This window comes from Sporothrix schenckii (genome assembly GCF_000961545.1).
Source record: "Sporothrix schenckii 1099-18 chromosome Unknown Cont44, whole genome shotgun sequence".
Lineage (NCBI taxonomy): Eukaryota > Fungi > Ascomycota > Sordariomycetes > Ophiostomatales > Ophiostomataceae > Sporothrix > Sporothrix schenckii.
Window position 1 is genome coordinate 787,319 of NW_015971145.1, and position 12,887 is coordinate 800,205.

Consider the following 12,887-nt stretch of genomic DNA (forward strand, 5'->3'; position numbering starts at 1 on the left):
CATCCAGCCAATTCTCCCACATAAACTAAAAGCAGCTGCTCTAGTACTTTCCCCTGCTCGACGTCTCGAAACCTGAGCGTTGATCCCCGCTTTCGACCGTCTCCAAACTCTCGAGGTACGTGGGACTGTCGTCCGCTGAAACAAGCTGCGGAGCTGTTTCGCCATGCTCTTTGCTTCCATGCTTGTTCTTATACTTTGCTCTGCTTTGTTTAGTGCTCCCTTGCGTTTCTTTTTATTTAGCCCTGATACGGTGTCTGGTCGTCGAGCGTGTGCTTGTCGCAGATGCATCTAGGCTCTGTTTCCACATGATGTTTTGTCTTCATGCCGGTAGCAAGAGGCAGATAGAGGGTGGAGAAAGAGTTGCTGGCAGCATCATGGGACGCAAGCTGCGACTGCCAGGAGCACACAGCTCCATGGCGGACGCATTGGACCGCGGGATGCGGGGAAAATAGTCCATGGTTACAAGAGGGCTGGCTTTTGCAGATGTGCGCTTTCTTTTTTGCATGCTTTTCTTCACCAGTTGCTAACATCAGTATTTTTAACCTCTGGTAGTGAACTACTCACTTTCCACCACTTCTTCCCAACGACGACCATAAACCCCTCCCACATTCACAATGCCGCAGGCCAGTTCTTTGCCCGCCTGGGCCGAGCTCCAGAAGCACCGCAACACCGTTGGCGAGTCCTTTGTGCTCAAGGACGCCTTCGCCAAAGACCCCAAGCGCTTCGACAAGTTCACCCGCGTCTTCAAGCTGCCCGCCGACATTGCCAGCGATGGTGTCGAGACCGACATCCTCTTCGACTTCAGCAAGAACTTTCTGACCGAGGAGACTCTGGCTCTGCTGCTGAAGCTGGCCAGCGAGGCCAAGGTCGAGGAAAAGCGCGAGAGAATGTTCAAGGGCGAGAAGATCAACTTCACCGAGGACCGCGCCGTCTACCACACCGCTCTGCGCAACGTCGGACCTGAGCCCTGGACCATGACCGTTGATGGTGTTGATGTCGTCAAGACCCCTGGCGGTGTCAACGACGTGCTGAAGCACATGCAGGAGTTCAGCGAGGAGGTCCGCAGCGGCACCTGGAAGGGTTTCACCGGCAAGAAGCTGACCAACATTGTCAACGTCGGCATTGGCGGTTCGGATCTGTACGTTTTCTATCCTTGCCGCTTACTGAGATGTGAAGAGGGAGTTCTGACTTCTGACAACGGTATAGTGGCCCCGTCATGGTCACCGAGGCCCTGAAGCACTACGGCGCTGCTGACACGACCCTGCACTTCGTCTCCAACATTGACGGCACCCACATGGCTGAGGCCCTCGCCGCCTCGGATCCCGAGACCACCCTGTTCCTGATCGCTTCCAAGACCTTCACGACCGCCGAGACCACCACCAACGCAAACACGGCCAAGACCTGGTTCCTTGAGAAGACTGGCGGCAAGGGTGATATTGCCAAGCACTTTGTGGCTCTGTCCACCAACGAGGCTGAGGTCACCAAGTTCGGCATTGACAAGAAGAACATGTTTGGCTTTGAGTCGTGGGTTGGCGGTCGCTACTCCGTCTGGAGTGCCATTGGCCTGTCGGTCGCCCTCTACGTTGGCTACGACAACTTTTACAAATTCCTGGCTGGCGCCCACGAGCTGGACAAGCACTTCCGCGAGACCCCTCTGGAGCAGAACATCCCTCTGCTGGCCGGTGTCCTGAGCGTCTGGTACTCGGACTTCTACAACGCCCAGACCCACCTGGTTGCTCCGTACGTGCTCCCCCTCCAGTCACACAACCAACAACACCTGCGATGTATGATTCGTGATTGCTAACACTTCCCAGCTTCGACCAGTACCTTCACCGCTTCCCTGCCTACCTCCAGCAGCTGTCCATGGAGTCCAACGGCAAAACCGTCACCTCGGACGGCTCGTCGGCCAAGTACACCACCGGCTCCATCCTCTTTGGCGAGCCCTGCACCAACGCCCAGCACTCCTTCTTCCAGCTCGTCCACCAAGGCACCAAGCTGATCCCTACGGACTTCATCCTGGCCGCCCAGTCGCACAACCCGCTGTCCGACAACGTGCACCAGAAGATGCTGGCCTCCAACTACCTGGCCCAGGCCGAGGCTCTCATGGTTGGCAAGACGGCCGACCAGGTCCGCGCCGAGGGTGGCGTCTCCGACGAGCTCGTGCCCCACAAGGTCTTCCTCGGCAACCGCCCCACCACCAGCATCCTCGTCGGCGGCCACATTGGCCCCGCCGAGCTGGGTGCGCTGATTGCCTACTACGAGCACGTCACCTTCACCGAGGGTGCCATCTGGGACATCAACTCGTTCGACCAGTGGGGTGTCGAGCTGGGCAAGGTCCTGGCCAAGAAGATCCTCAAGGAAATTGACGAGGAGGGCAACGGCACCGGCCACGACTCCTCGACCGGCGGTCTGCTGGCTGCTTTCAAGAAGTACTCCAAGGTCTAAATGCAGATTGGAAAAGACGGCGTAGGTGCAGAGAAGGCTGGGTTGACGGGACGCAATCAAGACTGCCTCTGTAAAGAAGCAAACGACAAATGGGGTGGCCATGTTGTAGCTCATTGCACAATATCGTTCCAATTTATACCTGATTGTCGATGACCTGTTGTCAGATTCTACTCGTAGAGATCAAACTGTGCATTTTGTGACTGTATGCGGTACGTATTGTCAAATGATTTGCTATTTGCAATCGTAAAATTTGAGTAATTTTATTAAGCACTTTTTGGAGAAAAAAATAAATATGCAGTTTGCCGCTCAATGCAAAACTGAAATAGAACATCTAAAGCCGTCATAAATATGGCGGGTAGAAGTAGGGACAGTATTGAAAGTAAAGTCATCGCGCCAGTAAAGTCAGAAGGCCTCCGTTCCGTTCCGTGCAGTTGACATGTATGTCGTCAATCTTGCGTTTGTAGATCCAGAGAGTATGGTGATACGTCTCTCCCAAAGCGCCGAAAAGAAAGTACTTCGTATTGAGGGTATGATATCCTGAGAACGCAGTTCAGAACACGCGCCGGAGAGAAAGCAGTAGAAAATGGACTGAGAATAAGAGAGAAAGGCCCAGAAAACGCGAGAACGGATTATTTTGTTGCGTCGTCGCGTTAGGACGTTGCGGCCGGCGTGTCGCCGCCACTGCCGCCATCGTTTTCATTTTTGAGTTGCGCCATGCGGTCCCTGTGCAGTAGGGCCCGTTTCCGATTCCGCAGGTCAAAGTCGAGGACGTGGCCGTAACCTCGTCGCTGCAGCTCTGCCTGGATCTTGGCAATGGTCCAGCCAGGACTGCTGCTGCCGTTGCCGCCGCCAGTGTTGTTCGTGTCACCGCCGCCCTTGCTGTTGCCACCCGTCCCCACAGTCGATGCATCCCGCAGCCATTGGTCCACCTCGGCCTTGAGCGCCCGCGGGAGCTTGCGCGCCCGCGGGTCCAGCATCAGGTCCGCCGCCGCATGGTTGTGCTGCATGTGGTCGTCGTTTGTGTAGTGCACGGCATAGCGGTCGGCACCGGGGCGCACCTCCACCAGTTCGAAGCGGAAGGGACATTCGCACTTTTTCGAGATGCGGTCTGTTGTAGGCTTGCGACGGCGCGGCGGCAGGTCGGGGAACAGTTGCAGCCGTTCCTTCTCTCGCTCGCGTTTGGCCTCCTCTTCTTTGGGCCGCAAGCGTGAGCGACCGCCGCGAAAGCAGACCATGCGGATCTTTTGGCGGCGACCGTGGGAGCGCGTGCCATTGATGCGCATACTGTAGCCGCGCGGGATCGTCCAGCCGTCGAGCTCTTCTTGCAAGGTGGCACGCCCAGACACGACAAAGCCCTCGGGCAGGGCCTCGAGTCGGCTCTCGCCGACGCCAGTTGGCTGTAGCTCCTTCGGTAGCGTGCCGCTGGTGCTCCCACCCTCACCGGAACCGCCTGCTTCGTCTATTCTGCCTTGTTGCTCATCATCGTCGTCATTATCGTCATCGTCGTCTTCGTCGTCGTCGTCTTTGTCAGCCGGCCGGCTGTTGCTGGCCTCGAGATCTCCGTCGCTATTGTCGTCTTCGAACTTTACCCTTGACTTTGTCGCATGCGACGGTTGCGAGGATCGTTTGGAGGAGGATATCGAGGTAGGAGATGGCTTCGAGGGGTCAATGTCGTATGGGGAATATGGTATCGGTGTTCCTGTCGGTGGTATGCTGAAGGATGTTGGAGACGGTATAGAGGACGACGGTGTTGTGGCTGCAGCGAACTGTGTAGCGCTTGGTAATGGTTGGTGGAGTGGTGGTAGTGGTGGCGCTGTGGACGGTAATGGCTGTCGGCTAATGCTGGTGTTGGCTTGACTGTCACGATGCTGCGTAGGGACTCGTGCATGCGTTTTGCGGACGGTTTGAGGTGTTGCCGACAGCTGTTTGTGGTCTGGAACGGCCAAGACGTTCTCGATGACGTTGAGGCGCTCGTTCAAGGCGTTCAGCGAGTCCAGAAGACTGTGCAGGATGGGGTGTTCGTCGTCCCTAGCAGACGGCGGCTGGTCATGTTCAGGTGGCATTGTGGACGGCTTCGTGGTGGCGGTGTTTGGTGTTGGAAAACATCTGCTCTCTCCAATCCGATTGCAGTGCACGCGGCGCGGACCCGGCTGGGAAAAAGGTATGCAAATGTCACGAGCGTGTTTCGGACATGGGGCGGGGAGATTGACCGGTCGATGCGAGAGGATGCGTTGCCGGCAATCTGGGGGATCGTGCAAGCGATCCTACGATGTCAATATTTCTAGACGTGGGAAGTTGTGGCAGCCAACTATTTGCCGACGAAGTGTGTTAAATTCGTCAACTGTCACTATGTGTTGCTCGTCTCGTTTCTCCGTTCTTCTATTTCTCGGAAAATCCTCTTTTGGGTTGCCGGAAAAGGTACTCCCTCCGACGTTAATCCATTCGTAGGGACCTGTGTACTTGAGAGTACGGAGTATGCCGTGGGTGGGAGTGTGAGATGAGACACAAACGAGCGAGTGATCGAGCCAGACAGTGGCAGGAAGGTAATTGAAACAGTGTGCGTGAGGCTGACGTTGAGAAGTCTATGCAAGATTTCACATGGTGAAAAAGAAATAAGAGAAGGTTTGGGAGAGCACGATTCAGAACAAATTTGAGATAGAAAATGGAATTGATTGACGGGCAAGCGAAGGAAGGTGCAAGGCAGAAGTAAGCAGGCAGCCTTGCTACGTATCGAATTGCGACTTATGGAAAGCGCCAATGAGTCAAGAGAAAGCCGGTTACAAAGACAGAGCAGAGGAAGCAGCGATGCAGATTTACAGGAGCTATTGCGCTTGCGCATGCATGTCCGCCTTCTCGTGCTGATGCACAAACGATTTCAAGTACGCTTTTGGAAGTGACTCGATCGGAATGACCAAAGCCGCGGAAGACTGGAAAGCGCCGGAGGCAGGCGCGGGCAGGCTTCTGCGGATGCATGTGGTGGAACGGTGGTTTGTCAAGTTGGCTCTTTCCAACTTTTAGGTTCCTTCCGAGGTTCTGGTGATGTCGCTGGGGACGGAACTGGGGAGGAGGGGGACTAAGCGGGGACTGAGCACTAATTAATTCGTAGTCTTCGTGGCTTCTTTTTTTTTTTGGGTGGAGAGGGGAATGAGTGTGCGAAGGAAGGCAGAGCGAAGACGGCGCGATGAAGTGTGAAGCAAGAGCAACCGGCGTCCTGTGGTGACATGTCCAGGGGCAATTGGAGGCGCGTCGGAGAGCGTGCCCGACGACATTGTTGATGGCAGACGCACGTGACGCTGTTCAACAGGTGGGGCGGCGTTGTTGACATATAAGAAGGTCGTGCCGTTCCTCTTTCGCACATCGACGACCATCGCTCTTTCCTCTTTTATCAAACTTTCGGCCTGCACACAGCACGTGAGAACTCCAATTTGAAAGGAGGGGTCGACCTTACCTTTATATATGGCTGCAGCCAGCTATTCTTCCGATAGAAGAGCTTGGTGTAGTGGTAAGAGCTCAGATGGTTCTTTCCTCGAGTGTCACCTAGGAAAGCATGTTGCTGACCTCCGCACCCCAGAGTACCCGCAAGGGTGCGCTTGATGGTGTGCGGCGCGAAGCATCCTCTGCCTGTACAGTTTCGCTGAGGTCAAAGGATCCTCTCTGAGAAACCTGCCGCGACAACCAGGAAGATCTGGATCGATAACCAATGATACCCGACCGCTAGGGGTGGACTGCGTACGGATCTTGGGGTTCACCTGTCGTGAAGGATCTAGCTCTTCCCGTGGGTCTGATCAACTCATTTTTTTGTGAAAATTTCTAATGTTTTTTTTTTTTGGTGCAGGTCACCGTCGCGATGCATCTATGAGTGTAGAATGGGCTGTTAGGTATCGCTTTTGCTCGAGTGAACGAGAGGCAGGAACGATTCGACGATACCGCGATGTGAAGATGAGCGGACGGAAGGTGCGATGCAACGAAAGATGCATACTTTGTCTCTTTTTATCTTTATGGTAATGGCAGCTGCGGGCGTCATAAGGCATGGAAAATGGAGTCCTGAAGCTCAGCTATCCGGGACAACCGTCGAAAAAAAGTTTGGACGGCGTGGGCATTTTGCACAGCCAATTGCACCCATATCTTGTGTATATCACAACACATTTTTGGAGGCAAATGCGGAAAAAGGCAAAAGGGCCAAAAATGAGGGATGGGCTGCTCTTGCCTGGGCTTGAACGGGTGTACGGGCGTGCCTTCCTTTGCGGTGGCTTGCGGTGGTCGCTCCTTCCCTAAACGCGTCTCATTGATGCCCCGCTACTGCCAGTGAGTTGCGAGTGCAATGACGCTGTGCATGGTCTTTGGTGAATAAGGGGGAAGCAAAATTGGGAGAAGGAACGAAAGCCCCCCAGCATTCATAACTTTCGAGATGCCATTTCGACGATGCAGTGAATGCTGTCATGGAACCCGGCATATGCGATGTGCCGTCGTCACTCAAATGCAGCCAACATCCATGTTTAGCCACGGCCATGCGCACCCGCTCTCTACAGCAAGCAGGCCCAAGGGTGTTCATCTGGGGGCGGCAGGTTTCGATCAGCCTTGACGATCCTCCATCGGTAAATAGCTTGTCAAGGTTGCCTCGACTCCGGACGAAGCACATGCTGCGGCTATTTCGAACCAGTTTGGGCAGACAAACCAGCCATTGGAAGAGGCATGGACGTATTCACATCGTGATCTTTGCGAAAGAGAAGAGGATGGCATAAACGTCAAATCGAAGGCTCAGCGAAAAGTCAATGGAAAGACATGGGACATGAAAGGCAAGCACTGGTACTGGCAGTTGTGCAGACTAGGAGTCTTCCACCGACGCTCTCTGCTGACTGGAAATCAGTTTATGTCTGGGGTCGCCAACAATCGCGTCACCAACTGACGTGATGCACAAACACGCCCTCGAATTTGCCGCCTGGGTTAAAGGCTGGCGGTGCGGCTACGGCCCATCTCGCTACGACGTACCAGACCATGTGCGGCTTTGGCGCCTCGGAGCTGTTCAGCGTGCTGTCCAGATGAGCAAGCTGTCGGAGACGCAGCGGCGGTACCCACTCGACCTCTTGTTCACGACGAAAAACGACGCCGGCCATACGATTTTTGCGGACTGGCATCGGCTCGTTGACCGACATGGCGTCGATTGTCACGAAGGACGCCGGTGGGTCTACGGAGGAAGCACTCCTGGGGACAATATGTGTTTATTTGGGTTTGGGGTTGATGTTAGAAAGTATGCTATTCTCTTTTGGACCGCTCATTTGGCTGCCTAAGCGTTTGTTTCACGCCTCTTTGAATTTAGTTTGCTTGCTGTCATATCAATTTTCGGCGTTCACTGGACCGTTATCTGTATCGTCTCATACTGCGGGTCGTTGAGGATTTCGCCTTGCATAATGCCCATCACATAGCTGTCGCCCAAAAACTTGAAGCGCGTCTCGCCTGCCTTCCAGTTCGAGTCCTTGGCCGTCTCGTCGCCGGACGGCTCCGGCTTATCGACCTTTCGCATGACAAACGGCGCCTCGGCACCGATGACTACAACAATCGAGTCGCCTTCACTGGTGCCCGCGGACACTTGGCACAGGCGCCCAGACGTTGTGCGCGCCAGCATACGCATGGTCGATATGCCCACCATGGACGTCTCGATTATGGCGCTGTACTGGGACATCATTTCATCAATTTTGGCGGCCGCCGCAGCCTTCGCATCGCCATCACCGTCATCGTCACCATCGCCCTGGGCGCTGGCGCCTGTGTCGGTCGGTGTCGGTGTCTCAAACATGCCCAGTGTGTGTTCGACATACTCGTCAAACGCGTCGTACACGGCCGGCGGCAGCGGGTCCCTCCGGTTGTTCATCTCGCTGGTCATGACGCGTGCAAACGCCGACCACTGCTCGGGCGTCATGGGCAGCGTCGCCGGGCTGTTTTCGAGGTCGTCGACGCCGAGGATAAAGTTCTTGGCGACGAGCAGCAAGTTGCGTCGCCACAGCTGCGTGGCGGTGAGCTCCTTGTGATTATCAAAGCGGGCCAAGAAGGGCGCAATCTCGGCCTCAGAGGGTACGCAGCGGTCGATGACGTCGCTGGGGAGGATGCTAGCGATGGTGTCGACGACGCGGGCCTGGAGGTACAACAGGGTGTGGTCGTCGGACACGGAGATTGGCGGCGTCGTGGGCCCGCCAGCATGGAACAGCTGGGGCAAGACGGAGTAGCAAGTGAAAGGGTTGGTAATGCCCATGCCGGTGAGGTTGGGCACCCACGAGGGCAGGTCGAGGGGTTCAGATCGGGTGAAAATGCTGTCGGATGTTGTGGCGGTCGTGTTGACAAGGCTGCTGGCGGCCTGGGCAAGACTTCGGCCCCGTTTGTCGACGGGTAGATCCGGTAGAAGGCGTCCTGTTGGTGGTGGCGGCAGTTCACTTTCGGCAACAGCGACGGTACGAGGCGGGCGCGACAGTTGCGGACACAAGCCGAGCAGCTTTAGATTCTGGTCGCCGACAAGGGTGGCCACGGCAAAGGCCGTAAAGACCTGTTCGGTGGTCAAGGTGTAGTCGGGCCGCAGCTGGTAGCGGGACGTTGGGTTCTGGGGCACGCTCAGGACGGCATAGATGTGGTCGCGCGGGTCGGAACACTCAAAGAGCGGCGTGGCCATGATGCAGTCCAGCAGCTGGCCGACGTGGCGGAACGTGCGGATCATGCGCATGATCTGGATGTTTTGGAGGACGAGTCCGGCCAGGTTCATGTCGTCAAAGATGTCGCCCTTGTCCTTGTCATTGTCTGTGGCCGGGTCCTGCTCGGAGACCAGCCCGGGCCCGCGGAACACCGAGGCGTGCTGAGTCAGGCTGGTGCTGCCCAGAATCTGCAGCAAGATGCCCCCGGCCGTAGTGTTGTAGGCGACCTCGGCCAGATGTGCCCAGGGGAACGTGATGCGACCGCACGCCACAAGGATGTCTTGGGCCAAGCAGACCTCCTGGACAACCCATTTGCGGCGGAACCAGGGCCGCGTGAGCAGCGCCACAAGGGGTGCCCAGTCGTGGTCCAGAAAGTTGGGCTTGCCTTGGCGCTGCATCTCCAGAGCGGTGCCATAGATGCGCTGCTGCGTCGCGTAGAGGGCCTCGCTGTCGAGCGGCATGTCGGGCAGGAACGCCATGGCTTGCCGCAGACATGCAGGGGCATCGGCCACGCGCGGATCGTCATTGTCCTCGCCGAGCCACACGAGCACACGATCGGCGCGCGAGTAGACGTGCGGCATATGCAAGATCTGGCCGGCCTTTTCGTCAAGATTTGTCTGCTGGATGCAGATGGCGTCGGCCCAGAGGGTGCGCTTCGGCTGGCCGGCAGCGGGGCGAAAGCGGCGGAGGGCGCCGTACAGGCTGACGGTGATGTCGAGGGGCTCACCGTTGCACTGGATGGAGCGCACGTTGCTGGGATCGCCCCAACAGTAGGAGATGGCTTCAAAGGGCGGGAGGCTCTCGAGCGAGGCGGAGTGCAGCTCGACACGGACAATGTCGTCATCGTGTGTGTCGGCGCTGGGATCGTCACCAGTGGCGGGTAACAGTTCGAGCAAGCGGATCTCGAAGTTGTTCGAAATGGGTACGTAAACGCCGCAGGCTGAGGGAACGGCCTCTGCCGTGGCCTGAACAGGCGACGGTTCGGCCATGTGTATCTGGTGATGGTGCGTACGGCGTCGGAAATGAGGGTAAACAAAGAATCAACTAACAGCTGAAAGACAAGATGAACGACACCCAGAAATGGCAAAAGACAACAAACGACGTCAGGAAACACGACAAGACACGACGATGTTTCAATGAATCAAGCAATACAGACACCTGCATGACACGATCAGGCTCATTCTCACTCCCCCCTGCAGACTGCCTGGCGTGTGGGGTAAGACGAACGGCTCGCGGAATTCTGCGCACCTGCGCACGATGGCACGGTAGAGATGACACCCCTGTCGTTCTGGCCCAGTAAACGGCAAGTTTTCTTTAGCATGTAGGTCTCGATGGATGTCGTCCATTGTACTTTTCTAAATGTTTTTGTATGTCTTTTCTAACGTCTTCTATTACGGCTCACGCAACAAGCAGATCTGCCGACCTTCATGAACGCCCCGTTTGTGATATCAGTTTTGCTTTTACTTTGCTACGCACGCACACTACCACCACCTCCACCGCCTTAACCGCCGCCACCATACCTCCACCCTATGCCGACTTCCAGGTCACATCGGTAATGGGCGCGGTCCACGAATCGCTCGTGTCGACGGCCACACAGGTCTGCAGCCCCTCTTTGTTGACGACGCCGTTGACGGTCGTGGGCCCGCAGTTGACCTTTTTCGAGACGACTGTGGTCGACCGCCCGGAAAAGGCGACGGGGTGCTGGCGGTCCAAGTCGCTGCAGTACCAGTCGGCGACGAGGGACAGCTGCTTCGTGGAGGGCACGTACTGGAAGCGGCAGTCGTGCGGCCACAGCGTCGGGCTGTCGTCGCCGCCGTTGCCAATGATGCAGTCGTACCAGGGCTCAGTGGTTGTGGTCGTGGCGTTGCCAACGGGCAAGGGCAGCGTGGTGTTGCCGCTCCACTTGGGGCCTTGCGAAATGCTGATGGGGAACTGGAAGCCCGGGTTGGACGTCTGGAGGATGAGGTTAAAGTTGATGCCCGTGACGCCCGCAGAGCCGTTCTTTTGGGAGTAGCCGAAGGCGCTGTAGATCCAGACGGGGTTCAGCAGCGAGGAGACCGTGCAGCCGTCCGGGACGGGCTGGGGCTCTTCGATGGAGTAGGCGGGCAGAGCGACGGTGCTGGTGACGTGACCGGTGACGATGATGCCGCCCGTAGTGCCGTTAACCTTGCTGGCGACGGGCACACACTGTTTGCTGGTCTGCGCGGTGCCGTTGCCGCCGTCGGTGGAGCTGGAACCCGGCAGGGTCTTCGTCACGCACCTGAGAGACAACGTGGCACTCCCGACGGCCGTGATCTGTACAGGCCGCGCTGCATCGCCGTCGTCGCAGAACCACGTCTGGTTCACGGTAAACGTGGACATCGCCGGGTCAAATGAGGCGTCCGTCTGCGGCCGGTACTGGCCGATACCCGACGAACTAAACTCGACGCCGGTGCAACCGACGTGGAGGGCCGTGGGCGACGTGCCGTTTGGAAGCGTTCCCGGGGCCGGGGGGCCACCTCCCAACCCCGGGGGGCCACCGCCCACCCCATAATAGGCCGAGCACCCAGACTCGTAGCCTGTGGCCGCATTGACAAGCTGCGCAATAAAGTCCTTCCGTGCCATGGACGTGACGCCGTCGCCCGTCCGGTCGACATACGAAACATCGCTCAGCGTCCAGCGGGGTGTCTTGGAGTTTGCCGCACAGCCCGGTTTGGCATGACCCGGAGGGCCCTTGGAGTAGGCCGGCGTCACCTCGACGGGCTTGTGCAGCGAGCCGCGGACCAGCACGACATCGTCGACGGCCGTGCAGCCAGTCGCGTTCTTGCCGCCGCAGCTGAGCTTGGCCGAGGCCGTGCCCTCCGCACTAAAGGTCAGCGGCTGCGACGCGTTGCGGTCGCTGCACGTCCACGTCTCGTTGAGGCCGACGCGGACGGTGGTGCTGTTGGCGCTGGCCTGGACCACCGAGCCAAGGTCGAGAAACAGGGGCGACAGGGACGCGACCCTGCACGGTGTCCATCCGTCGGGATGCGCTGCGCCGCCTGCTGGACAGGTGACAGCGGCTGTACGGTTGGTGGCGCGGTTGACGACGTGGAAGGTGGTGCCCGCTGTTTGCGAGACGGTCAAGTTCTGGACGTACCAGCTGGGAATGGAAAACGAGCTGGTCGTGCAGCCAGGGATGATGGGCGACTGTGGCGGGAGGACCTGTGCCGAGACGAGCAGCACGGCAGCCGGCGATACCAGCAGCAGCACCGAGAGGGAGAGCATTCTGGACGTGTGGACGTGGATGGGCAGTCGGCAGTCTATTTTGTTGCTCTGGCTCTTGTCACGTCACGGAGTTGCTGCCCAAGTGATGAAGCATCGCGACACACTGCAGTCGTTTTGCGTTATATACGGCCCATTGGCGTTATCTCTTTTTCTCTTTGCTTCTCTTTTATGGAAACTCCTCCTCTCGTTTATGAAATCTAATTTGGGTCTGAATAGCCTGATTCAGGGATACGATGGCAAAGATGCACGGAACTGGCAGCAATTCAATGAGGCACGAGAGGAAAATACACCGAACCGCAAACACGCACTTATTGTTCCGATCCAATTCTGGGCGCGGAATGATAACGACGAAGACAGGACGAACAAATAATATATTGGCAGAGACATTGATTCAACAGCCGCAGACACGGCTCGGGAAATTGAAGAATTGAAGAATACATGGGACGAAGACGGCGACGAAAATATCACAATTAACGACAATTAGTGACGATTCTCCCTAAATTCCGGCTTTCTGGGCCACAG

The 12,887-nt window shown here is 57.0% G+C and overlaps 5 protein-coding genes across 5 annotated transcripts; 1 reads left to right on the forward strand and 4 right to left on the reverse strand.

The window, feature by feature from the left end:
* Positions 1-614: 614 nt before the first annotated feature.
* SPSK_08908 (glucose-6-phosphate isomerase) lies at positions 615-2,445 on the forward strand (the record flags this gene model as incomplete). The annotated part of the gene is made up of 3 exons (XM_016735494.1): positions 615-1,138; positions 1,207-1,740; positions 1,815-2,445. 3 exons carry the CDS (start codon positions 615-617, stop codon positions 2,443-2,445), a joined length of 1,689 nt encoding a protein of 562 aa, XP_016586984.1.
* Positions 2,446-3,095: 650 nt separating this feature from the next.
* Positions 3,096-4,508, reverse strand: SPSK_09215 (uncharacterized protein; the record flags this gene model as incomplete). Its single annotated transcript, XM_016735791.1, has 1 exon — positions 3,096-4,508. One exon carries the CDS (start codon positions 4,506-4,508, stop codon positions 3,096-3,098), a length of 1,413 nt encoding a protein of 470 aa, XP_016586985.1.
* A 2,832-nt stretch (positions 4,509-7,340) lies between these two features.
* SPSK_10164 (uncharacterized protein) lies at positions 7,341-7,598 on the reverse strand (the record flags this gene model as incomplete). Its single annotated transcript, XM_016736715.1, has 1 exon — positions 7,341-7,598. The coding sequence occupies one exon, from the start codon at positions 7,596-7,598 to the stop codon at positions 7,341-7,343; it is 258 nt and encodes an 85-aa protein (XP_016586986.1).
* Positions 7,599-7,792: 194 nt separating this feature from the next.
* Positions 7,793-10,108, reverse strand: SPSK_08653 (uncharacterized protein; the record flags this gene model as incomplete). The annotated part of the gene is made up of 1 exon (XM_016735244.1): positions 7,793-10,108. The coding sequence occupies one exon, from the start codon at positions 10,106-10,108 to the stop codon at positions 7,793-7,795; it is 2,316 nt and encodes a 771-aa protein (XP_016586987.1).
* Positions 10,109-10,646: 538 nt separating this feature from the next.
* On the reverse strand, positions 10,647-12,365 carry SPSK_08983 (uncharacterized protein; the record flags this gene model as incomplete). The annotated part of the gene is made up of 1 exon (XM_016735565.1): positions 10,647-12,365. The coding sequence occupies one exon, from the start codon at positions 12,363-12,365 to the stop codon at positions 10,647-10,649; it is 1,719 nt and encodes a 572-aa protein (XP_016586988.1).
* Positions 12,366-12,887: the final 522 nt, after the last annotated feature.